Here is a 25,750-nt window from a genome sequence, read left to right on the forward strand (position 1 = left end):
GCAAACTGAGCTTTTGCCACCTACAATTTAATGTACATAGTTTATAAGGCAACTCAGATTTCCAGGAGGTCAAGTTGTCTTGTGCAGTAACAGTATTTCTCCATCTTACCATACACTGGTTTCCACCTGGCTGTCATTCAGTTGATGATAGTCCAGCTGAGCAAAAAGTGGAAAGAGCACCTGGATCCCACCAATGGAGTGGATGGCACTATGGATGGAGTGAGTCACTGTGGCTTTGACATCCTATGAGGATAAAACGCAAATTCATAATGACATTTTAAAACCAGTGCCACAGGAATGAATGAATCAATACCAAAGGAAGTTGACTTTGAGCAAAGTAACTGACCTGTAGCATAAGGGCATGTGGCGAGTGCACAAAGATGGAGGGATTTTCCTTAGGCGAGGACTCTAGGCAGAGCTGGGCGTCAGTGGCTTTGGCGTTATAGGTGAAGGCGATGACACTGGCCAACTTACCATCATACAACACCTGCTTGTGATGCTCTGCTAAGTGAATATCACTCTCTGACTTGAACTTAAATGTGCTCTAGGAAAAAAAAAGTGAAATAAAGGGCAAATAAGGGAAAGGTGGAGAGAATGAGAGTGAAAGATGGAGTATTTCCTCCTGCACATGCACGTTTCTCTCGAGCGTTAATTATAACTTGATCAAAAATATTTAATAATAATAAAAGTGACAAGATAAATGCTTTTCTGTATCAACCACCACACAATACTCGAGGTCGGGATTTGTTACCTGGCACCAAGTCAATTCCAGTCTATTAACTTTAAAAAATAAAAAAAATAAAAATCTATATTGATTAAAAGCTATGCTTATGCTGCAATCAACAACATCAAGCAAAGATTTATTTGCTTTTTAACCCACTGTTAAAAATAACAACTAAGGACAGTTTATGACAAGGCAAGTCGTGAAATTAATCTGAAGTATGGTGTTACACTGCTTATGAAAGTCAAATTCAAGGTGCAAGAAAATGAGAAAGTGACACTGGATGCATTATTCTATGTCCAATAAACTAAACATACTAGAATAGATTTTTATTTCACACTGAAAACACTGAATTTCTCATGAAGATCACTGAAATAGGAAAAGGCTGCAGAGAAAGTGTGCCGTAATTCTTTTACCTGGCACACATTAAGATTTTTACCAGTGCATAGGTTGCTTTACTGAAGAAATATTTTTCATTTCAAAAACACTTTGCACTCGTGGAACAGGAGCAAGTACAGTAAGAGTTTATCCAATATAGCTGCCAACACCTTTAAAGTGGGCGGTCTGCAATTTAGCTTTGAGTTGCTGTCACTTCACATCTGAAGTAATTAGACTGAGTCAAAACATTGTGCAAATAGAAATCACAAGACACTCAGTATTTATTTATCTGTTATATTACATTTCAGCTCTATAACCTTATTCCAAACAAGGACAAACAGTATAATACATTTACACAAAGCAGAAATTAAAACCTATAAACCTTATAGGAAATTTTTAAGATAATTTTACCTTTAAGTTTCATGACTACCAAATGAAATACACTAGTGACTTAGTAATTTCAATGATTATTCTTCTCTTCAGGGATCGGTCCTGTGTCTTACATGTGTTATGTATGTCTGGAAATTTCACATCTGAAGACATTCAGACATGGCTATATAAAAAAAATAAATAAAAAAAAAGCTACAAGGTCCATTAGTCTGCGCCTCAGTAAAACATTCATTACGGCTAAAATAACAAAGAGCTTATCCATAAGAAACTAGTCTTAATTTACTCAATCAATTAGCTATTGACTGTTGACAAATGAGCTGACTTAATCCATCAATACACTGTGAGTGGAATATGCTTAATAATGAAATAAACTCCTTTAATAAGAAGAGTTGAATTATTAATGGATGCAGGAAACATTTATTTTTCCTTCCCACTCTGACTCAGGAGCAACAAGCAGATGGTGAAACAGAAAAGAAGTGAAGAGAGAGGAAACAACCATCTGATCCAAGAGGGACTCCAGATAAATATAGTATGTTATGCACCTGCTTAGATCTAGATTGCTTGTTTTCAATAAGAGAGTAAATCAACAAAAAGGTGAGCTAACTCAAGTTGTCAGTGAATTCTACTCTGATAGGTGAAAAGTTCAAAGTGCTTAATACTATTCTCTATATACACGTGCTACAAATATCTAACACTACTACACTTAAAACAGCTGGTCTAGAGTTGGTTTCAGTCTTTGAAATGGTTCGTTTTTTTATCCTAAAACTATCCTCTGAGTTTCAGATTTGCTTTTGGCAAGTTGATATTGTTTCCAAACAATACTGGTTACTGGCTCTAAATCAGTTCTCCAGAAACTGAGAGAGCCGAGTTACATTTAATGGTATATCTTCATCCAGTCAGATGACAAAAAAACATTTTAACTGCTATGATCCACACAGGCCCACAGAGCAGCCGGCGTGCATCCCATCATGTAGTCGCTAACATTCTTCAGAGGTTGCTACTCATGGAACCAAAGTGCCAAGAAATAACAAGATCCAGCACCCTGTGCTTTAGTGCGAGCCCTGCCGCAGCGTGAAAGTAATGATCTCTTGGGTTTTGGCTGACAAACCCTATAGCATGGCAGCATCAGTCCACAGCCCAGCCAGCTGTATAAAAGAAATGGAGCACAGTTCCTTCCTCTCAGTTTCTTAGTATTGATTAAATGTTTAACTTTCACTAAATCTCTGTAGGTGGTGTTGGGAATTAGTCATGTTTAATCCTCTCATTATCACTGTCAAGGAGTTTATGTACTGTATATTTGTCTGTTACTCAGCAGGATATGTCTCAAAAGCTGTTAAGAGATTTTAATACAATATCCAGGAATGTTGTGTTTTTTGCAAATAATGAGATTTTTAAGCAGTTTGTCTATTTCCTCACAACTGCACTTACATAAATACAAAAAAAGTCCTCTTTGTGTGTGCCATGACTATTTGCTAAAATGCATATTTTGATGCAGATTAAAAAAAAGGAGACAGTAACAAAAAAAACTGTACATTTTCTGGTGGCCTTGTGGGATTATAGACTTTCTAGTTATGAACCAGACTAAACTGTTGCTCCACTGATGGTTTGGAGGCATTTACAGGCAGGAAGGCAGGTTTGCTAAAAACAGGACTTCATTTGCAGGTATATATGTAAAGCTGCACAGCATATCCAGAGTTTTTGACATGCATGGTCCCTAAACAGAAATAACATTTGTTTTCACTGACAAGGCAGGAATAGGACTGCACAGCTCCTCACTCTCTTCTACAGCAATATGGGGCAGATAGTGCAGAGCAGTGCCGGCACAAATGCAATAGACTAATTTGCCTGACTACAGAACACACATATGGCAGAGATGACAGAGGACAAAGACAGAAATAGCTCAAATGCATCAAATGTGAAGATTTGAAGTCAGGTTGTTTTGACTAGTCAAATCAGTGACTAATACTTTATGTACAGTGAAGCTGTCACCGGGTACTGTGGTTATGGATTACAATTTATGACTCCAGACCTGGCTATTTACCAGAGCTGCAACGAGATAAGTACAGTAGTCATTCAGAATAAACACATAAGGAGAGCTTTTTAAAACTCTTCTGCTGAGTTGTGTTTACAGTCTAAAGTCAGTATTTAGCGTGACCTCCCTTTGCACAGCTCGAATTCTTTTGAGCAGACTGTCTTGAAGATTTAAACCATGACAGACCCTCCACCATGATTCACTGAAGGCTGCAGGCCTCTCACATACTGTGAACAATTTCGAACTTCAGATCATCACTACATAAGACTCTTTTCCATTGATCTTCACGCCAGTCTTTGCATATCTCAGCCTCTTCTCCCTGTCCCCCTTTTGAAAACATTTTGTGGCTCCCGTCCTTTCACAAAGGCCATTCCTGATCAAGCTTCTTTCGACTGTGAAAGGATCCACTCAGCATCCAGAAGAAGCTGCCAAATCTTTCCTGGATTCCCTCCAGTCTCTCAAAGAAGAAACTCTAAGAAAAGTTTTATTGGTCTTCTACTCCTGTTTTTGTCATTAACCTTTGTGGATTCTTTAGAACGGCCTGAATATCAAATCTTGAGTATCCACCTTGTTTGCTGAGTATTTATGATAGTTTTGTGTCATTTAATACATACTTCCTATATTTTCTGAATGATAAATACATACAGTCATAATAACATTGCTAAAACAACTAATCTAATGGTGACCGAAGACTTTTGCACAGTACTGTGCATAAATAAATAAATAAAAGTGAGGCTACTCCCTTGTATGAATCTTTCAGCCCACAGCACCCTAGACTTTACCCAGGACTTATGAACACTGCTAAATCAGCAGTGATGAATGACAGCCTGATATGATAGTCAGCTGCTGTCTGCTGCTGTCTCCTGAGGCTATATATGGCTGGAAATGTTTCAAAGCAGATCAGAGAAATGGCAATATACAGCAGAGGTTTTTGGTACTTTAAATGAAATAACCAGAAGTCAATTTCAGTTCAGAGTGCAATTTCACATAGAGCAATATGAAAAGAACCCAGGGAAGAGATTCTGCTAACAGGTCTGTCAGATTTTCAGACACAAATCATAATGTGCCATAGAAATAGTAACCCTGGGCAGCAATAATCTCTGCATTTCAATGAACTGCAGAAGTTCAGGTTACATTCAATACACTTTGTAACCAAAGGAAAGTGTGTCAAACATCAAACACAGATGAGAGGCCCATGGATAAGAAAATAAATCATACATCAGCTCAGATGTTTATTTTTTTCCTCTGACTGAGCTGAGGTGAAGCAGATATAAAGAAAGTTCAGTGAAGACACTGTAACAGGTGTATGTGGTCGTCACTGCGCTCAGACTCGCAGGCTTATTTGTTACCTGAACTGAACAGCACTCCTATTAAAACAACTAATCAGAGGGCCTGACAGCTCTCTGACCTTCTACCTCAACTCATCTGGCTGGCTCTATCATACTCACCATTTCAAATATCGTTCTCAGCTTCATCAATTGCGGGTAATTGTCTCCCTGGGACACGCTCTTCATTATTTTGAAAAATCTGGAGGATTGCTCCCCTGTGTGCTACCTCTCTAACAAAAGGTCTAGAACCACAATTAAGGCGGGAAACAGCAAGTCATCAGCCATTAGTGAAAAGACTAAACAACAAGTTCTCTTGGGAATCTCTAGACATTCACGGACCTGACTGAAATCTCAAACACCCATTTCACAATCTTCACAAAGTAGGTTTTACTTAGTATTTTACTGACCCTTCACACCAGACCCTTATTCCTTAATGCCATAAAAAGCCTTCCTTTGTCTTAAAAGTAGTTAGAGAGCAAACAGAATGGGTGCAAAATGGACAGATACATCCGAGACATCCTGTGTTCAAAGCTGATTTGTTAGTGTGCGTCATTCCTCCATTTGTGACAGAGTGCAGGGTTTAACACTGTAAAGGAACAGCAGCACTTTGTGAGCATCAGGAGAAAAGCGAGGCAATGAGTGGGCACAGAGTAATCTCTGAGTCTGAGAATAAACTGAGAACACAAGCAGTATCTTATTTAGGATGACGGGAATATGTGAAATTCAAAGTCAATAAAATTCATAAATAAAACATTTTAAATTAAAAAAATGTGCAAACCAAATACTTTGTCACCAAGTGATAAGCATTCACAGCTGAATCCCGTTCTTCATAGGTCAGCATTTCTTTTGTAGTCACAATGTTTTGGTCTTTGTCAGGAAGCTTGGAACTGCTGCACCTGCTGCAGCTGATATAAGGCCCAGGTCTCTGTCCCCTCAGAGTGCCTGCTGCTTCCCTCCATCTATTTTGCCATTATTCCCCAAAAGTAGGTAATTTATGCAGCCATTTATCTGGGAGGAAAAAGCACAGCTCCAAGGACAGAGACATGAGGCAAAGGAACTGCAGCAGGGCAGCACTGGGCACTGGTTTCACAGATTGATAGGTGATGCAGACTGTTTATATGTAATCTAATTTAGTCACCGTCAAGTACAAACCTTATAGCTTGCTCCTAGCTGATGAATTGCAAATATCTGTGCAGGATTGAGGGCCTCACTGAACACATAGACAGCTCCTAGCTGCCCACAGAATACTCTGTTAGCGTCGGCCGACTCTGAGGACCCAAGGAAGCATTTATCATAACTCTGCAAGTGGGACATAGAAAAAAGGAAAAGTAACATCATTTTGTACTTTGGGACAAAAAAGCATATCCAAACTCACATAGGGAGCTGAATTAGACAGATGGCAAAAGTAATGATTTAAAAATGTATTTATACACCCACAGTATATATACTGCATATATATATATATATATACTTTCTATGTAACTATCCATAACAACATCATCATCATCTTCCAACTAGTCAAAGAATCAAATGGCAGCCTGAATCAGTCAGGTACTAATACACATCAGAACCAGGAAAGGCGACAACGGTGAGAAGGAGTAAAAAGAAGAGTGCTTACATCATTTGTGTTGACGTGCCATGTCATATCTCCATAAGAAACAAGCTGCCCATTAACATAGCATCTGATTTCACTGTTTCTCCAGCGGCTATAGATGTGAACAATGCTGATCATGTACCACTGAAGGTGAGAAGAGAGTTAGATTGGAAAGATTTAATATGTGAGCTACAGAACAAGACACATACATTATTAAGTGGATCATCATGTTTCGTTTGTAAAAATGTCTTTACACTAACTAAAGTTGATAAATTACAGTGGAGTTTGGTATGTAGAGCAACACTGATGGTCGGTTTTCCAGTTCATTTCTTTTAAAACCAGCAACTTCAGAAAAACCTCAGTTACAAGAAGCCTGTGGCCATGGTGTGCTACCTAATGTTCTGAAATCTGCAGGGGAACGTAGTAAATAATAGATCAGAGGAAAGGCTACGAGGAGGCAGGGCAACTCATATTTTACTCCGCACTAAGTCACACCAGACACTTTTCCAAGGATGAAACACTAACTAAAGGTAGAATGGTGACATTAAAAGATGCCATGCCAAGTGGCTGCAACAATCAAAGAAACCATAAAAAAGACAGACTGGTCTCTAACAAGTAAAAGATAAATCAACTTTTATTTTTTAACAAATATATCTGAAAAATTGCAAGTCATTTCTCATGGCATATTTATTGATGTGTGAAGTGTTACTGATTTGTCCTCGGGTTAAGCTCTCTCCTCTCACCAAAGGCAGTTATACCTACATTTAAAAAAAAGATAAATATAGCTACATAGCTATCTGCTTCACAATTTGTCAACAGCTCTCAATTAACTTTACACACACTAAATCCTTTTATATTATTCTACTGATCTTATATTTTGTGTTGCTGCTGCTGCAGTTGTGGTAACGATGCCAGGTCTTTGGACGTAATAGTGAAGATCTGTCCAAATATTTTTCCTTACTCTGATCATTTTGTCATCACTGAACTGTAGAGTTGAAAACAGAGGGCTCAGTTTAGCCATGAGTCCCAACTTCAGGATTTAGGATTCTGCCTTAAATGCTATAATATAAAGTAAAAAAAAACAAAAAAAAAACATTGTGCTGGACAATGTTACATTATCTTGTAACAAAAGAGATGATGCAGACTGCCATATATAAATAAACTTTACTCTGATATAAAACATAATGACTCATGTACAGTATAGCCTATCACTGTTAAGTGTCAAATAGTAATTGTAATGCATGTTGTGCATGAATTAGAACTAGTTAATCACTATTAGAACTGCTTTCACTCAATACCGGTGAAGTGCATACCCCAGGGGTTCCTGTTCTATTGTCTTCATATTAGCATTAGAAGCCATCAATAAGACATGCTAAGTAAACTAATGTTCTAAAGCAGCTGAGAAAACCTTACCAATACACAGTATATGGACAGGCAAGATGTTTGTTTACAATAACAGATGGGCCTGGGCTGAAAGGATTTGCTCAGGACAATGTTTAGGATTTAGGTTAGGTACTAGGGGGTTAGGTTACAGTAGATGCAACTGGCACCAGAGAACAGTGTGTCTCAAAACACAAACAATCAAGTGTGTGAACACTGGATAACACTGGCACACCCACTTACAGCAACAAGCACTAGAGTGCCCGTTTCTTTTGCTATTGTGTGGCCACTATTTATTGGTCTGACCCAAGAAGGACACTGTGAGCACTCTAATGGCTTTACTGCTGTCTGCACACAAAAGGTAAGGACACTTAAAAAGGGATTCATGACTGAGGGGAAGAGTGCAAGCTGCCCGGAGCTCATTTAGAATGGCACTTACACACAGACGTCTGAACCCACAATCATTTAAAAATGTAATTTGACATGTTTTATCTTCCAAGAGCTTTGACAAAATGATATCTGTGCTTCGGCAGTAGGAATGGGATGAATTGCTGCTCCCAGGTGTTGTGTGAAGGCTCTAATTGTTTGACGCATGCTTTGAGCCAGTTTTCCTCCTCTGCAGGGACAAGTATGCTACACTGACATTGCAAGCTAAATTAAGTTTCATTTTCTCATCTACATTTACATCTAATTACACCTGTAAGACTCCTCTGGGGGTCTTAAACATTTAAAGCCAATCTGTAGACATACAACTTTGTAATGCCAATAAAACAACAGGTGGTGAGAGCAGAGAGTCAGGGGAAGAGAAGCCAAAAGTGCACAGTGTTTCTAAAGAGCAGCATCATTTGTTTGTTTCAAATTTATTCTAAAGCATTTATCTTGTTCTTTTCAGCTCAGGCCACAATTATGTGCATTTCTGGCATTTTCTGTTTAGCATAATGCAATGCATGTTTAGATGTGGCTTATATTTAAAGCAGCTACAATGTTTGTAGTATAGAGCATCAACTCCCTCAAATCAGATTACCTCAAATATATTTCTTTTAATATAATGCTCTAAGAACAAATATGAAGTGAATGGGTATTTATAAATGATAGACTGTAGGTCTAAATAACATAATCATAAGTTGGAAAATAGCTGGAGCACATCATTGAAAATCAAAGCTGCTCTTACCTTCCTGGGCTGAAAGTCATACTTCACACAATGCTGGAAACCTTTTCCTTTAGACTTGAGTGATGTCACAATCAAGCAGTTACCAACAAAATGTGCAGAGTAGCCAATGCCCTTGCTGGTGCGAAAGCTGTTAACAGAGAAATTTACAGATTATCAGAAATCCTGACAGGTTAAACCTAATCAATTTATAACAAGCAGAACAAAAGATATTTCTTCCAAATGTGGTAGAAGGTTTTTGACTACCAAGTAATGCACTCTGCATTTCTGTGCCTTTAAGTATTCCTTCTTAATATGTTGCACATGCCATACAAATCAATAACTGAAAAGAAATAGTGGCTTGCTTCTGCATATTATCATTGGGATGAACATAATTAGTGAAGGCTTTGCAATATGCAGACACAAGCAATTTGTAGGGGTAAGTGACAAGCAACCAGTCAGAACTGGAAAATACATAAGGTGAGAATAGAGTGACTGAAAATTTTGCAGGCATGGAAATTACAGAAGGCAAAAAACAGCGAGTCGATGAGTTCCACTGGTCCAGAATGTTTTAAAAAGTTTTCTGCTTGCAAATTGATGCATGCCAAATCCTATGGATTTTGAGTTGCTGGATTCAAATATGATGACAGCTATAGTTTTTAAGATATAGGCTATACACCGATGAGCCATAACATTATGACCACTGACAGGTGAAGTGATAACACTGATTATCTCATTACAGTGGCGTCCATCAGTGTGTGAGGTATATTACACAGCAAGTTAACATTCAGTTCTTGAAGTTAGTGTGTTTTGGAAGCAGGAAAAATGGACCGCTCTAAGGATATGAGTGAGTTTGACAAGGGTCAAACTCTGATGGCTGATGACTGGGTCAGAGCGTCTCCCAAACTGCAGGTCTTGTCGGGTGTTCCTGGTCTGCAATGGTAGGCGCCCACCAAAAGTGGTCTAAGAAAGGACATTCTCTCTAATTCTCTCTAACGCATCCTCATGACCACAGTTTTCACTCCTTTTACAAAGGTTTTTCACTAAATGGTCGACACATTTGTGCTCTTCCTGACGGTTTAATTATGGAAACAAACAGATTCACAGAAGATGCAGTAAAGCAAATAGTTTTTTCATTAAATCTGCCAAGAGATCCATTTTCAAGCAAAATTCATACATTGCCAGTGCCATATGGTTTAATTATGGAAACAAACAGATTCACAGAAGATGCAGTAAAGCAAATAGTTTTTTCATTAAATCTGCCAAGAGATCCATTTTCAAGCAAAATTCATACATTGCCAGTGCCATATCTTACAAACCAGATCCAATCAACAATTTTAGATAATTTCACTTTCAGTGTCCCCATAATTAGCTAAAATGAATTGTTTTTGTTTCAGAAACATTTTGGTTGTAGACCAGTGCTGCACTTTAGTGATGTTCCCAGTGTCTAATCCTTCCATTCTGATCTTCTTGGCTACATAGATAAAAGACTGATCATTTCAGCACTGAGGAAATGCCACCGGTTTACAATATGAGCAGACCTGGTACAGCCCACAGCCTGCACACACACAAACAACCCTGCATTCCTCAACCTTTCAATACCATGCCACCTACCACCACCCACTTGGATCATCTAAAACAAACAAACCTCTTTGCCAAGGCAGATAAAGAGAGTATAGGCTTTTATATTGTGGAAGAAATAGGGCCCCACACCTAGCTACCACTGAGCCATCCAAGATGTCCGCACGGACAAGCCTGCTTGTGATTACACATCAGGTGGAAAGCAGTACAATTGGTATGCTTCTGAAGATAGTTCTTTTTGTTGTCTACATGCCCTGCCAGTGAGCTACGAGAGCATCAGAGCAATGCATAAATAGGATTAGCTTGGCATATCTCACTCTTTTTGTGACTCTGTCAGTAATGGATTGCTGCCACACAAATACCAACAAAGTTAGCTAAACCAATATTTCTTTCTTCTTTTTGATGTTAAACATCAAAGAAACGTAGAACAAGTTGTTCCACAGCGAGTACATTCTTTCATTCAAACCGTGTGATCCAGGTAAATCAATGGCAGCCACCAGATCTTCCACATCACCCAGTATCCATTCCCTCTTTTATTTGCTTCCACAACTCTTTCATATTCCCCATTGTACTCTGTGATTTTATCCCAGAGCTCCTCTCATAAACACAGAGAACAGCAGCTGAACATCACTGCACTTGTGGGTTATTGATTTTAGCACTAATTACTCACCAAACCCTATGAGGGATGGTATGTGGGCCTGATGTGGCAGATATTCAAGACTAAATTAATACCAGCACGCTGCCTCCCACTGCAGCAGTCCTCTGTAACAGCCAGTACCAGTTGTAGTAATTCTTGCTTCCATGGTTTTTAATCTCAGTAATCCCACCTAATTCCCTCTCTATTATAATTTATTAACATTATCTGGAAAAAATGAAGCCCTTTCACAAACCACACTGCATAAGTGTTGCCAGTGTGTGAAAAACAGTGTTTGTAAAAACTGATTCAACCTTGAAAAACAAGTCTGAGTCATAATCTGCTTAAATGGGAAATCACTGTAGGTCACAGAGTATCAGACAGCATATTGCTTTGTCAGTAAAGCTGCTGAAAAAGGCCTCTGCAGAGCAGTAATGATTTCTAATACAAACCTAAAGCAATTATATTGATGGAAAACAGCAAAGTGTAATTTTCTTCTCTTTGGTGTCATAATGTAGACTTATAATGTCTGCCAGAGTGTATTGAGGACACTGGAAACATGGAGCACAAATGTATGCAACTGTGTACTCACCAGTAGAGATATGGTTTGTCCTTGTCAACATTGACGTTATTCAGGGGATCCATTCTAAACCAGGTGTTGAATGTAAACCCATTCTGATAAGGCCACTTGGCAATAGGAGGTAAAGCAATGGCCTGGGACAAAAACAAAAAGATGGTAAAAAACAGAGTCATGCAGTATGAAAAACAACTGTTGAAGAACCCTAGAGTGAGTTGGCGTAATGATACTCTATTTAGAAAAACATGAGCCAAAATACAAAAATAAGATGTTCAAGTCAAATAATTTATGAAATCCTTGGTCACAAAAATGGGTATGTTCTAATTGATTATTCATGTGACAAAATTAACACTAAAAATTGCCAATATATAGTGACCTCCACAATGTTACTGGCTGCTTACTGCACTATAATTCCTGCTCATACTGAATATTTCATGAAGAGTCCAGAGTCTGTTTTGTATTTGAGTAAAGTTGTTATTGAATTCTAAGTTTCTGGAGAGAATTGTTTGAAACAACTCTTTAAGCATCAGTGAGAAATGTGATTCAGTGAAATTACTTTTTTAATCAAAATGCTCCGGCATGATGCAAAAGATGCAACGGCAGTGAAGAGTATGCTCCACTCCATAAGCCAGCGTAATGTCCTGTCACAGGCTTCCCATTTCTCTCTAGCCATTTCCTCTATTTCTCTCAACATGTCAGCTCCCTAAATAAACTATGAGCAACTTCAGAGTGTATCTATTTTATTTAGATGCACTAGGATGTCAAACGTTCTTATACAGGCTTCTCATATTTCCCCATCTATAAACGCTTTAATTCATTTGTGTTCTTACTGCACTCAGTATATGTGAATATAAAGTGTAATATTGCCACAATAAACACAGCAAATCACAATTTCAGACATCATTTGTAAAGCCCAACACATGCCAGAGGTAAGTTTTTGATAAAAGATCATGTTAATTTGTTCGCATGAATTATCAGTTGTTTCACCCTGAAAAAAAAAAACAAAAAGACAAACCATTGCAAAACTGAATGTTAAATGAAAGAATGCGAGTGCTTACTGCTGCACTGCGCCCAGGAAAGTTGAAGAAGGCATCTGGACCGTGTCTCTGAGGCATCTGATTTAGCACTGACAGCATTTTAACCGCATGCTTCGGCTGCACAGGTGACAAAAAAATAAATAAATAAATAAATAAAAGAGTAACAAGACAGTCGAGGCTTTCTCTTTGACTGTTTGGACCGCAGTCAATACACTGTCATTTAGTCACTGATTCTGCAGTTAGTCAGTTACAGAACAAGCCTCAAAGAGATCAGTGTGATGGTTCTCTGGGGGCAACACAAGTCATAGTGTCAAACACATAAATACCTGGGTCCAACTCAATGGATCTGGCCCTTACTATCACTTACCCAGAGGCCTCCTTCCCCTCGAAGCATACTGAAGAGCAACTTCAGTTCTTTGACTGTGATGCTGTAGCTGGCCAGCACTCCCAACATGTCCACTAACAAGTCTTTAAAGGCAAGATAGCATGCACCCAACACACACACAAATAAACAAAAAGAGAAAAAAAACAATCATCAAATGGAACTGGGTTTTACATCCACACTGTACAGCTGGTCTTCACGGTGAAAAGTATTCATATGCATCAACTCCAGAGATGATAAAAACAGTTTTATTTTAGCTTGACTTCATTCTCACTGTGTTCATTGTCTGTGAAATTCCATAATATTTATCACAAAACTCTCTCTCTACAAACACATAAAAACTGACTTGTAAATCAAAGTTATGTCTATATGGTAAATTGCTTAACTTAAAGGGACAATAAAAAGCATTTAAACTTAATCACCTGAAACATAATTTATATGTTAGACAAGGTATGGATATAAATTGACCAGGGCACAAAATCTAGGTGACCCTGGATTCCACAGATGACAGCACAGGGACACATTTGAGACATTTAAACTTAAAAAAATCCCATCTACTAGTCTTGACAAAGTGTAATATTCAAAACAATAAAACCAGTGTAACCAGTGTAAAACCATGGAAACCCAACCATTCATGTGAGCTGCTGCACTATGTCTTGTTAATGAATAAAGAGTTGGTAAAGAAGAAATTCTGGCCTGGTGGTGCAGGACAAAAGTTCAGTGACCACAACACAGCAGTTAACCTCTGGACAATTGCTAATCCCTATCCTTATAATAACCTAATAAAATGCTGATCCAATGGAGGGTCGTGTGCAGGAGAGGGAGGGGTACTCCCTAGACAGGTAGTCAGGGCTGGTGCAGTGCTATTGTTTGAAATTACATTTCATTTCAAATTTACTTTCAAGTGTCGTGACTTTTTGCAGTAATTGACATCTCAAAGAACTGAATTACTGACAAAAAAAAAAAAAAAAAAAACGGGATGGAAATGATTAAATAGTTGCACAATAAACCAAATCAGAAGGCGCACTCCATCCATTTTTTTTCTGGTTTTAAATTCACTGCTGCCTTCACTCACTGGTTTGACATCAGTACAACACAGCCAATGCTATCAGGAAATGAAATTGTTTTGAAAGGTTAAGTTTCACAATAATATTTTCTTCAGCCATGTTATTGAAGACCTTTGGTGCTTGACTGTTGTAGAGAAGTCAATAATCAATCTGAAAACGAAAATACATGTACTACCACTGTTACTGAGCACAAAAAAACATGGGGGAAAGAAGGGCCTGTTTACACCTTTATCATACCTGCAATCATGTCATCCACCAAGCTCATTTTGAGCAGCACCTGCTGGATGAGGCCCACCTCAGTGCTTGACTGCAGGTTTCGAACACTTTTTCGAAGGATGGCAGTGAACATGCTCCAGATTTCCGCCTGGCAGGTGACATCACAGTGCTGCAGCAGCTCCACCATGCAGCTGATGCTTTCTGCATCCTGGATAATGAAGTTTGTCTCCAGATCAAACTCACCACCCACCAACTGCAAAATAATATGGGAAAGACGAGGAATGTAAGAAATGACTGATTCACATATTGTTAAAATTATGTTCTGTGTGGTTGATGTTGTGACATGAATTTAATTAAACTTTCACAACGAGCACTGCTGTTTGACCCAAATTTCAACCCTGTTCTTGATTAGGATGTTCTCTGAGGGAAAATTAACCATGAACATATTTGCCAGGTCGCTACTCTGATGTTAAACGGCTGGCCAGCACTGAAGAATAAAGTGGAGATCTCTTTCTATGTAAAAATGGTTTTGATCTGAATTTAAGCACCCATAAAAATAAAATTGCCTGGCACACTGAAGAGAGGACAGGACGTGAGTCCCTCTAGCCCTACTGCCCCTTTAATTTACACAAGGTAATCACTCTTAAGAATGCAAAAAACAATAATCAATAACGCAGTTCTTCAAGTCCAACAAGCATGGAATTACCCCATTAAAGACGTGCATGGTATATATGGGGAGCACTGAGAACAACTTGCTGGTGGGTATCAAAGCAAGCAGGCAGAAAATGGGCCAAGATACCTGCTGAGCATTACCGTGATTGACAGGGAATAGCTAGCTGAGATCAAAAGCAGCTTAAAATGGTGGAAACAGACTAGTCCAGGGAGGTATAGATCGAACTTCACCTCAATCATCATCAGATCTCAATGCAATTACATTACAATGATGTGCATCACTGGGCTGCTTGGACTGAGTTTTCAGCACACTGAGTTTTTACTCAGAGTGCAGTTCTTCTGTTGATAAAAATAAAGAAGGGTAGATGATGTGTAGAGAAGTAAAACTCCTCACTCTCTCTCACTGTGCATTAAAGCAAGAAATGCTGCACTGATGTAAAGATTTAATGTCCAACAGTTGTGCTGTGGTTTAGTCTCTATATTCAACTAATGTTGCAGATACTGTATGTAGATTCTAGAAGTATAAGTGATGAAATGATTCTTAAGATGATTTTCAGCAACTTAGCTTATTTTGGAAAACTAAAAAGGCTATAGCCTTCTGTATATATTTTCAAATCCATCCCCAATGCTGAAATTCAGCCTGAAAACCAGACATCTGTGGCTTTGTGGCCAAACTGTGCAGACGGCCTCTATAAAGCCGAGCAAGCTGTAACAAGTCTGTCTTCTAAATATAGTCACTATGTTAATTCATATGGAAAATTAACAGATTGGAGTAAAGCTTGTTACTGGTATGCATATAATCCTCCTCAATGCCAAATTGTCTGCTCCTCCTACCACCTGCCTCATGCCGCTGGGCATGTAGTGCTGCAGAAAGCCAAGCAGAGACTCCAAACACAAGGCAATATTTTGCTGTTTCATCGTCCTGTTGGCTGCATGATGGCTGTCTAACTGGGTAAAGAGTATTACATTTGCAGTATAATAGCAGCTTGGTACCAAAACCCCTGACCATGGCCAAAGGATGTGGGCAGTCTTACAAACAGAACATTTACACACACCTACAGTATTGGATATATCAAACCATTCTAACAATCCTATGCAAGTTCTGCTTGAATGAATGTATGATACTTATATCAACAAAACACTGCCACAATATGTTTATATACCCTTACCTTGTGGTTTTTCTGTCATAAACAATAATGGCTTTTTGCTATCAAAGGCTGTTCATCTACTGTAAATTTGAGTTATTACTGTCAGAATAAAGGCTCTCCAGCTGCAGCCATGAGGTCCAGACTAAACCTCGTCATTGTCCAATGCTGTTGCCATTAATCACACCATTCACAGGCATGCCACAATCCTGAGAAGTGGCGTAATTGCACATTCAGATCCCCAGAATAATTTTCACCAATTATGCTACAAGAGGTAAATAAAGACATGAAATCACTGATTACACACTTAACACATCAAGAGCAGAGTTTCTCTGAACCATTCTCTGAGTAAATCAGTGCAGAGTTTGTATGCCACTTAATTTCAGTGATATAAACCACATAATCATTGTTAAGAAGAAAACCAAATTCTTTGTGTACAGGAGCAAACTGTTTTGTATATAGTAGTTTCGAAAATACTTTTCATACACTTTGTGTAGACATATAGCATAATTTTACAAAAACTATGATTCTTCCCCATTTTTTTCCCACCAATCTACAATCAGTAACTAATAATAACAAACATGTTTGTGCTAGTGTATTAAAATAAAATTTCTCATTTCCAAGAGTATGAATACTTGGTAGAAGCACCAATGACAACATCTTGGATAAGTATCTACAAGCTCTGCACATCTGGGTTTGGGCAGTTTATCCATTTTTCCGCACACATACGCACAATATTTTTACCAGGTTTTAAATATATGTATACAATATACTAAACATCTGCACACAACAAATACAGCTTCTATTTTGCTTTTTGGGAGGGATTTTGAGATCATGTCAATGTGAAAGCACAAAAATACTTCGGTCCCTAGGGTAGGTCTGACAAAATTAAAGTTATACGGGCCAAAGACCTGTCCACACCACTCTGAGCTATCTTTCTTAAGGCAAAAAGCTTGGGAAGGGTGTAACATTGTTTGGATCAACTAGATTGTTTGTCAGAGCTTCATTAAGAACAAAAAGGTCGCTCGAAATGACCTTCGTCATCCCTGGGCAGAGATGGAGATCTTGACAGAAAAACAGTCTACTCCATTAATTAGCTCTTTTTGGTAGAATGGTGAGATACAGTAGATCCCTCTCCTAAATTAAAGGCCTAAGGCAGCCTGCCTGGAGTTTAGTGAAAGTAAGTCTAGTAGCATGAAGAAATATATATATTACATTTTATATTGAGGAAAACCAAGTGGGGCAGCAGACAGCCATGGATCATCACCTGACTAATACTGTTCCAACAAGGAAGATGATGATGGCAGTAGCATAACCAACAGGACAGAATAAATACATGAACAAAGCTAAATGCAGAGAGTTAACTGAAAAAATACCTACACCTAACCAAAATGGAGTGAGAATCTACCTTTCACATAGACAATTATTATGGCCCATCATCAGCACAGAAAAGGCAGTACTGCAGTGGCTTCTACAGTCTGGATGTCTAGTGACCCAGGCACTGGCTGACGTCTGAAGGTGAACCCGTTTGTAAATGTGCAGAGAGCTGAAGTGTGCAATTCCTCTGACTGGATCTGAGAGGATCCCCACAAAGGAGTGCCACAAACAGCACCAAAACAGATGCACTATGGGAAAAGTACAGAGGACTTGAAAGTGTGCCTTCAGAGGAAAGAGTCTGAAAGTCTAAGTAAACTAGACATTTCTGTTTCCATTTATTAAATCTGCAGCGTTTGATGTTTTCATTTTGTAACTTAAGTCTTTAACACTACTAAATTCTGAAAAAAAGGTGTCTGTCAAAACCATGCATTTGAAATTCTCCTTGGCATACATTTTTAATAGTTAATGAACAAGCAATGCCGAAGGCAATTAAAAGGTGCTATACTGCACGTCATTATAATTGTCTAATGAGTATCCTGTCAAAGTCTATAGGCATACAGCATCACTTAATACAATAAACCAGTGGTTCCAAAAATGGGGAGGGGGGTAATTAAGTTGTGGAGGTAAAGCAATGGCTAAATATAACTTGTGTATATATATATATAAATAAACAAATCTGGGGAGCACAGATGAAAAATATGTTTAGCCACAAAAGAGGGGGCCCAGGAAAAAGGCTTGGGAACCACTGCAATAAAATATGCCACTGGAAATAGTGGCTACAGCTAAATTATCTAAATAGACAAATCATACAAGGTAACATACAAGGCTCCCAGCCCAAGTGCAATGTAAGAATTAAATATTTCAGTTTCTTTCTGACTCTCTGCTGGCTCTACAGAGTTTACAAGAAACACTGACAGTGAGAGAATGTGACTGTACATTCATTTATTTTGCATCTATCTCTTATTTCTACCTCTGATGGTTTCCAGTGATAAAATGCTGCTAGCCTTGGTTTGTTTACCACAGTTAAGCTCAGTGTGATGCTGGGACTGAGTTCCCCTTATAATCTTTATCACTGAGATGCAGAGATGATAGCACTATCAGTAATCGGCACAATAAAAGATAAAAGTCCTGCACAAGTGTCATAAATTCATATACAAATGAGTCAGGACTTAAGCAACAACACAATTCAACAATATACTACCTTTACTGATGGTCTACTCTACTGATTTATACTTTAAAGTGTTGCTAACACTATGCTTGAGCATAGGGCGGTTCATAAGCGTACTTAGTACCAGAACACCTTAGGGCTCAGATTGATGATCAACTTTATTGTTGTATCATCTGATCTGCGGCCATAGGAGGAGAGCTGTCAACTGATCACCACCTAGTGGTGAGTTGGATCAGATGGTTGGGGAGGCTGCAAGATAGACCTGGTAAATCCAAATGTGTAGTATGGGCGCGCTAGGAACGCTTGGCTGAGGCCCTTGTCAGTGAGGACAGAAGAATTTCTCTGACGTCCCAGGGAGGCCAGGGACATGGAACCTGAACGGGCCATGTTCAAATGCTCCACTGTAGAAGCAGCTACTCTGAGTTGTGGCCAGAAGGTCATTAGTGTGTGTCTTGGCGGAAACCTGAGAACCTGCTGGTGGAAACCAGCAGTGACTTTTGGCTAGCCTGAAAAGAAGTTGTGGCAAACTGTCCGACGGCTCAGAAAGGGAAAGCAGGGCTTGGCCCAGGCTGTGTTTGGTGGGGGAGGTGAACTGCTGACTGCTGCTTTTTTTTTCTGGATGGAAGAACTGTTAATTGGCGTTATGATGATGACACTGTCAGTTTCTTTATTCATATGGGAGAAATTACCTTAAGTGCACAGTTTCTTTGTACGTGGCTAGGAGCTCAACATATGTGATGTCATATAAACTAATCATTCCACATACAGGATGCTCTTTTCTTTGTGTCTCATTAGAGGGTAGAAACAAAACATAATGGTCTAAACCGAAGTCTCTCAGGTGCTACAAGTGTTTGAGGACTGTCTTGCAGTTCTAGTAAAAGACGGCGTGTCAGTCAGCATGTCAAGTGTCAGCTTAAGTATTTATCAAAGTCTTTGCATACCCACCCAACCAATCTGTATTCACGCTCTTTCCACTCAAAGGGAATTAAATCTTCTGACATTTCTTTGACTGCACCACAATTCAACATCAAAGAAGTGTGTAAGTTCTATATAGTGTGAATGCACTAAATCGGGCACATGAGCACACAGACATGCAAAGACTTTCAGAAAATTTTAGTCGTGAAAATCCAGTGTAGTGAAGAGAAGCAACTTCAGAAGCCAACCGCTCATACTGTACAACGCAAGTACCAAGCACCAGGATTTTGCAGACGAAGGTAAACCTAACCCATTTTGCTGTTCCCGAGAGAGGGGCCCACAGAGGGAGTAAACCTACCTCCTGCAGCTACAGCTAATCATATGAATTCAATTAAGAGTATCTGCTCTGGATTATTAAGATGCTCAGAAGCTCAAAGGAGCTGCGGGTCGATGATTTCCACACCAGAGAGGAAGGTTATAGAAACAACACATAGAGACATGAAAAGAAGACATTCACAAACCAGAAGTTAAACTAGATAAGCAATAATGTTTTTCTTTGTACACTGAGGATTCACTGAGCAACCTTCTTCATGAAGTTAGTCACTTTCACCTGGATGACTTCGATAAAATGAGATCCTGTGATGTTAGAGATAAACCAGCAGAGCTTGTTGTGTCTAAGGAAATGAAAGAAGCTAAGCCATTATAGTGATTCTTTTAATGTGCTGGGAATAGCATTCCACCAAGCAGCCATTTATTTTATGGTGCATCAAAACTAAAAATTGTTTATGTGAAAACAATTAAGGTCTGTGCTTAGGTTAATTTTTCACCCCTGTGGTTCCTCACTTAAACCACACCAGGGTTATGACTCTCAAGCATGTATGGCTTTCTTTAACTCCTAGAAGGATTTCATTTGCACATCATAGCTACTGGATGAGGCAGAGAATTAAGAGTTACGTCTGAGCCCTTAAGATTCCCTCCACTTTCAGCTGCTTCTGATCAGGCCATTGCTGAAACTCACCATCACCATGGTGACAGGCAGCGAAGATTAGACTTGAAGACTGAACAAGAGAACCCTATAGTGGCCCCTAAACTGGGTGAAAATAAATAGAACTGATGTCCTACTTACGAAGACTGCTAGGGAGGCTTCGAACACCGCTGTGAAGAAGCCTCTTGGGAGCAGATGTGGAGGAAAGGGATGTCCTCGCTGTTATTTAAATGAATAAATATTAAGGCTTCTAGGCTCAAAAACAGTCTGCCAGATGTGGACAGCAGCAGATGTTGACAGGAGTAATGGAAAACCCATTATATTTTAATAGAATATTATGTGTAACACATCCTTTCCACTTTTTGCCTCTAAAAATCACTATAATCACACTAAACTGGGAGCTCTACTGCCCAGTCATAATCATCACAACCAGACAAAAAAAGCCCAGACAGACTCACCTGAGGTTTACCCATTAGGGTTGTTTTGCACTCACAGCTATAGGAGACTGTTCATGAAGTGCTTGGGACACAAACTGCTCTGTGTCTGTGCAGTGCATTTGTGTGCTAGTGTGACGCTCCACCATACGATGTTAAATGCTGCTAGCAAACAACGAACATGAAATACAATACAACTTGGTGGCTTATTATGCATTGTCAGCACTCAAAAGACAACCTCTCAGGAGACTTGACCATACTGTGCCAAGACCAATGACAGGTACCAGCTAGAGAACCACAACACCATGTAGCTGACCTTTTAAACCAAAAGCAGTCAACGAGATAAAGTATAATGCCATGTGGTATGTAAAGTCATTCTCTATGAAAGTGTGTACAAAATACATCCCCACTCACTTTACAGCCAAAAAAGTATTTTTCAGCAACACTGAGGGAAAGACACACAAACTCTAATTCAAAGACCTAAAAGTTATATAATGACAAATTCAATTCAAATAAGCATAAATTACTTTAGATGCACTGGCACAAATACATCACAGTAAACAGTACATCAATTCATTCTTCCCATTAGCATGACACTCTTCCTGGAACATGTCACTCAAATAATGTTTCATTTACAATGCCTGTATTTTATTTATTGTCTATAATAAAATACTCCCAAAAAAGAAGAACTGGAAACAAAGGTCAAAGGGTAAGACAATAAAATAATTTAACAGTATGTGCTCTAAGTAGATGCTGTATTTACCCCAAAACTGAACAGTAGCAGTCATATAGTAAAGAAACCAGAATATTAGAACAGTAATAGTACATTTAGTAAATTAACAGACCATTATATTAGGCTGCCAATGTACATTAATCATTATGTAAATAATTACAATAGCTTCAGTAACACTCATTGGTGGCCATAACCAAACATGTACGGAGAAGTAATTTTCAGTCACATCTCCTAATTTTGGAACCAAACCATATAAATTTGTGTATGTTTGTAGTAGAAGGAAAATCAGTCACTGGATTAGTCTGAATTTTTGATTTGCCCCCCTGACATGCAAATAACAATTATCTAACTGACAGAGCAGCTACAAAAATGTGCAGATGAGAAGCACGCAACGTAAAACTAATTTATACAAAGGAATTTGCTCATACTTCATGACAAGAAAAAAGAACTGATAAATGCTGATAAATTGTAAGCTACACATTGTCTAAGCACATATAATCATCTCAGGTCAGAGCGACCAGAGCCTGTTGCTAACCAGGCAGTCATTGCCACTTAGTTCCAGTCTTTCTTCAATATGTAAATGCTTAAATGTACGACTTGAAAAGAAAGGTGTATTTATGAACATATTATGCAAACAATAGCATGCACTGGCACAAAATGGCACTGCCACTCCAGGGAACTATTCCAAAGAGTTGAGCTGAAAGCCTACCCTGAGCCATTCTTTCTTTACTTGAAAAATGTCACCAAAATAAAGGTCAAGCCATTTAACAGAGAAGGGTGTGGAACATCGGAGGAGGAGTGTCAAATACATAACAAATCAGCTTATTGCCTCTGTGGTTCCATTAATTTTGATGAATGACCTTGACATCAGTGCTAAACCATGCTAATGACCACACTTCAAATGCCCCGTCTATCCCCTCTGCTTCAGTGAGGAGTTAAACACACCACAGAGGTGCGTAGTGACTGGGAGTGAGAGGATAACTGTTCTTTTTTTCTCCTTAAAACGCAATAATCATCCAGAGAACAACAGAACAATGAGGCAAGTTGCCAAAATCATCTCAGTTCTTGTTTATATTTGGCTCCTTAATTCAGTCCAGTAAAACTTTTCTTAAAGGTTCAGAAATGGTTTAAGGTTCACACCACAAGATAGTTTTTGTCCCAAACGGATCACATGCTGATATGGTGGTGCACAATTTGAAGCACTGACTTCAGAGACCTGCAATTTTTGCAAATGATTGTAATACAAGAAAAAAAAATACAAATGGAGTCACAGCATGTGCTATATATGTCAGCAGCCTCCCTCCTTTCTCACTGGATATTGCGAATGCATCTGGTTTTTGGCAAAGATTAAATCAAACTGTTGCAGTGTCTGGGACAACTCCCAACATGGTCAAGACACTTCGTAAAACAGCATGAACTTGATGCCCTACCATGATGGGCACCAGTGTGCATTATAATGTACTCCATGTCAACACGCCAGCAGGAGGAGAGTGTGTGAGAGACAGAACGAGCGCGCTCTTTGGCAATGCTGTACTGAATCATGGTAATAAACTTGGCTGCAGCTCATATAATGTATCATTTGAATTTCATTTAATAAAGAAAGAGAGACAAACAGAGATAGCGAAACAGCCTTGCAATAGATATGACAGTCTCTGAAGTGCTCTGACAGTAACACGGGCCCATATCTTACTCCTGACACGCTTGAAAGAGCGTAACACTGCATCATTTTCTACTTGATCCAGATTCTTATGTGCATTACCAGCATCACGCAACCATGTGAAAGCTGCATCTATTTAACAAAGGCCTAAACCTTAATACTGGCACTGTGGTTTATTTAATGATTTCAATGCAGGGATTTTGCACAGTTACTCAACTCAGATTTCATGCTACAACAGTACAAAACACAGCCACAGCCAGAATCTGCTGCAAAATTACCTGAACACATAAACAAGCCTCAGCCTGAAGTTAGATGTAAACCTGTCTCATCTAGCTACAGACTGTAAAGCAGGTGTATGCCATAATTGAGGGTACAGTACATGACTGAGTAGCTCTACGCACACAGGTGAGAGGGCACAGACTGCATAATGCGCACTCCATAATTCCCACTGCCTTCTGTGTGACACCTGGGGCTAGTCTCCTCTCCTTCACTAAAAATTATGCTCAGTCTAACAACTATCAGACAGTAGCCACCTGCTATGTCTGAATTTCTGAGTACATCTGCTGCCATGTACAGTCAGCAAGTGGATCCACAGAAAATCTACACTTGACAACCATATGTCTCATAGTAGTTGAGCAGTGTAACAAATTTGCCAGCACTTGTTTCCTCATAACTCAGACAGCACATCTATTATATCAGTCAACATAAGTGAAAGGTAGGTACTAAAAAAAAAGCCATCCCCCAATTACAGCTACTGTGCCTGTATCATGAAGTGAGAATCTACTAATACTACTACTACTACTTTCGGCCGTTTCCCGTTAAGAGTCGCCACAGCGAGTCAACTGTTCGCATGTATACATTTGGCACACGTTTTACGCTGGATGCCCTTCCTGATGCAACCCAAATTGGGATATATACTGTATATGCACTAATGTGGGCAATTTAGAGTCGCCAGTCAACCTAAGCTCCACGGGGAGAACATACAAACTTCGCACAGAAAGGTCACGAACCCGGAACCTTCTTGCTGTGAGGCGACAGCGCTAGTATTTATTTACTGAGCAGGATTGTTGACTGTTTGCATTTAAACAAAGATTAGTGTAAACCTACCAGTAAGCACTGGCTGGCCTGGAGAGAATTAAAGACTAACCCTAACTCTCTGCATGTGACCAAACTGTTACAGAGCTGTCAGGAGGGTTAGTGAACCGTTTCTGGAAACACTGCTAAACACTTAAAGATTGCAGTGTTTATGCTTCACTGAACTGGGTGCCTGCAGCATATAGATGTGGCTAACAAGCCCCCAGGAAACGGAAGATGAAAGGTGTTTCATAATAAATCAGTCTTCTGGGGAGTCCACCACTGAGGATTTTGGAAAATCTTTACAGCTAATGGAGTCATGCTGCGTTTCTTCCTTTATCCCAGTTTAATTAGGAAGAGCATGAATTTATCATCTGTCTGTAAAGATCCGTTTGTCAGTGTAGTGACAACATTCTTTTCTCACCCTCTGGTTTTCAGCTGGACTTATCATAATCGCAGTTTATTTGTGACTATAAGTCACAAATATACAACTGACCCACAGAATTCATTGCACCAATGTGGCGCTACCCGCAGAAAATAAAGACATTCAAAAAAAGTTGTTTAAATGTGTTTCAAGCACAAGTCCTATTTTACTGTGTTGTTTAGCCCATAGAACCTGAATGAACAGTAAATTATTCCTGACAGTTAATTAACCTAATGTAAACTATATTTAACATTACTAATTTCAAGTAAATTACTTTGTGTCTCAACCAAATTTCACAGTTAATCAGCAATTAAAAACTGCAGCAAATTCAATGTTTATCTTAATTGTGTGGATGCGTAAGCATCCACACTATGTTATGCAGTTCTTTATTATTATTATTCTGGTTTCTACCACTGTTCTTTGGCATCTAATTAATGCAGCATACTTTCACCTACAAGGGCCATTCAGGTATCAAACTGTGTATCTCCTTAAGGACACGTGTGCTTGTATTTTTATTGTCTGTAACATTTATACTTTTTAAGCTATTCAGCTTTTTTTACAGAAATTTTCCCATTGGAAATGAATGGGGCAAAATTTGAAGCTTAATATCTCCGGCATACGTTAAGCTAGAAACGCCATTTCAACTTTATTCAACTCGTGAGACATTCAGCTACTAATGGTGCAAAAATCATCTTGCTATCT

The 25,750-nt window shown here is 39.0% G+C and overlaps 1 protein-coding gene across 4 annotated transcripts in view; it reads right to left on the reverse strand.

Annotated features, from left to right (window-relative positions):
• Positions 1–25,750, reverse strand: part of LOC109967493 (neurobeachin-like) — a 193,426-nt gene that overhangs the window by 135,852 nt on the left and 31,824 nt on the right. For all 4 annotated transcript variants that reach the window (XM_020613099.1, XM_020613098.1, XM_020613097.1 and 1 more), the window contains exons 2-10: positions 14,486–14,717; positions 13,167–13,267; positions 12,821–12,916; positions 11,778–11,899; positions 8,995–9,121; positions 6,468–6,587; positions 6,002–6,148; positions 347–544; positions 110–243 (exon numbers count right to left, since the gene is read on the reverse strand). In XM_020613099.1, coding sequence (XP_020468755.1) covers positions 110–243; positions 347–544; positions 6,002–6,148; positions 6,468–6,587; positions 8,995–9,121; positions 11,778–11,899; positions 12,821–12,916; positions 13,167–13,267; positions 14,486–14,717 — 1,277 coding nt within the window. The remainder of the gene's footprint in view (positions 1–109; positions 244–346; positions 545–6,001; positions 6,149–6,467; positions 6,588–8,994; positions 9,122–11,777; positions 11,900–12,820; positions 12,917–13,166; positions 13,268–14,485; positions 14,718–25,750) is intronic.

The sequence above is a fragment of the Monopterus albus genome, unplaced genomic scaffold (assembly GCF_001952655.1).
Source record: "Monopterus albus unplaced genomic scaffold, M_albus_1.0 scaffold130.1, whole genome shotgun sequence".
In the NCBI taxonomy this organism is placed as follows: Eukaryota; Metazoa; Chordata; class Actinopteri; order Synbranchiformes; family Synbranchidae; genus Monopterus; species Monopterus albus.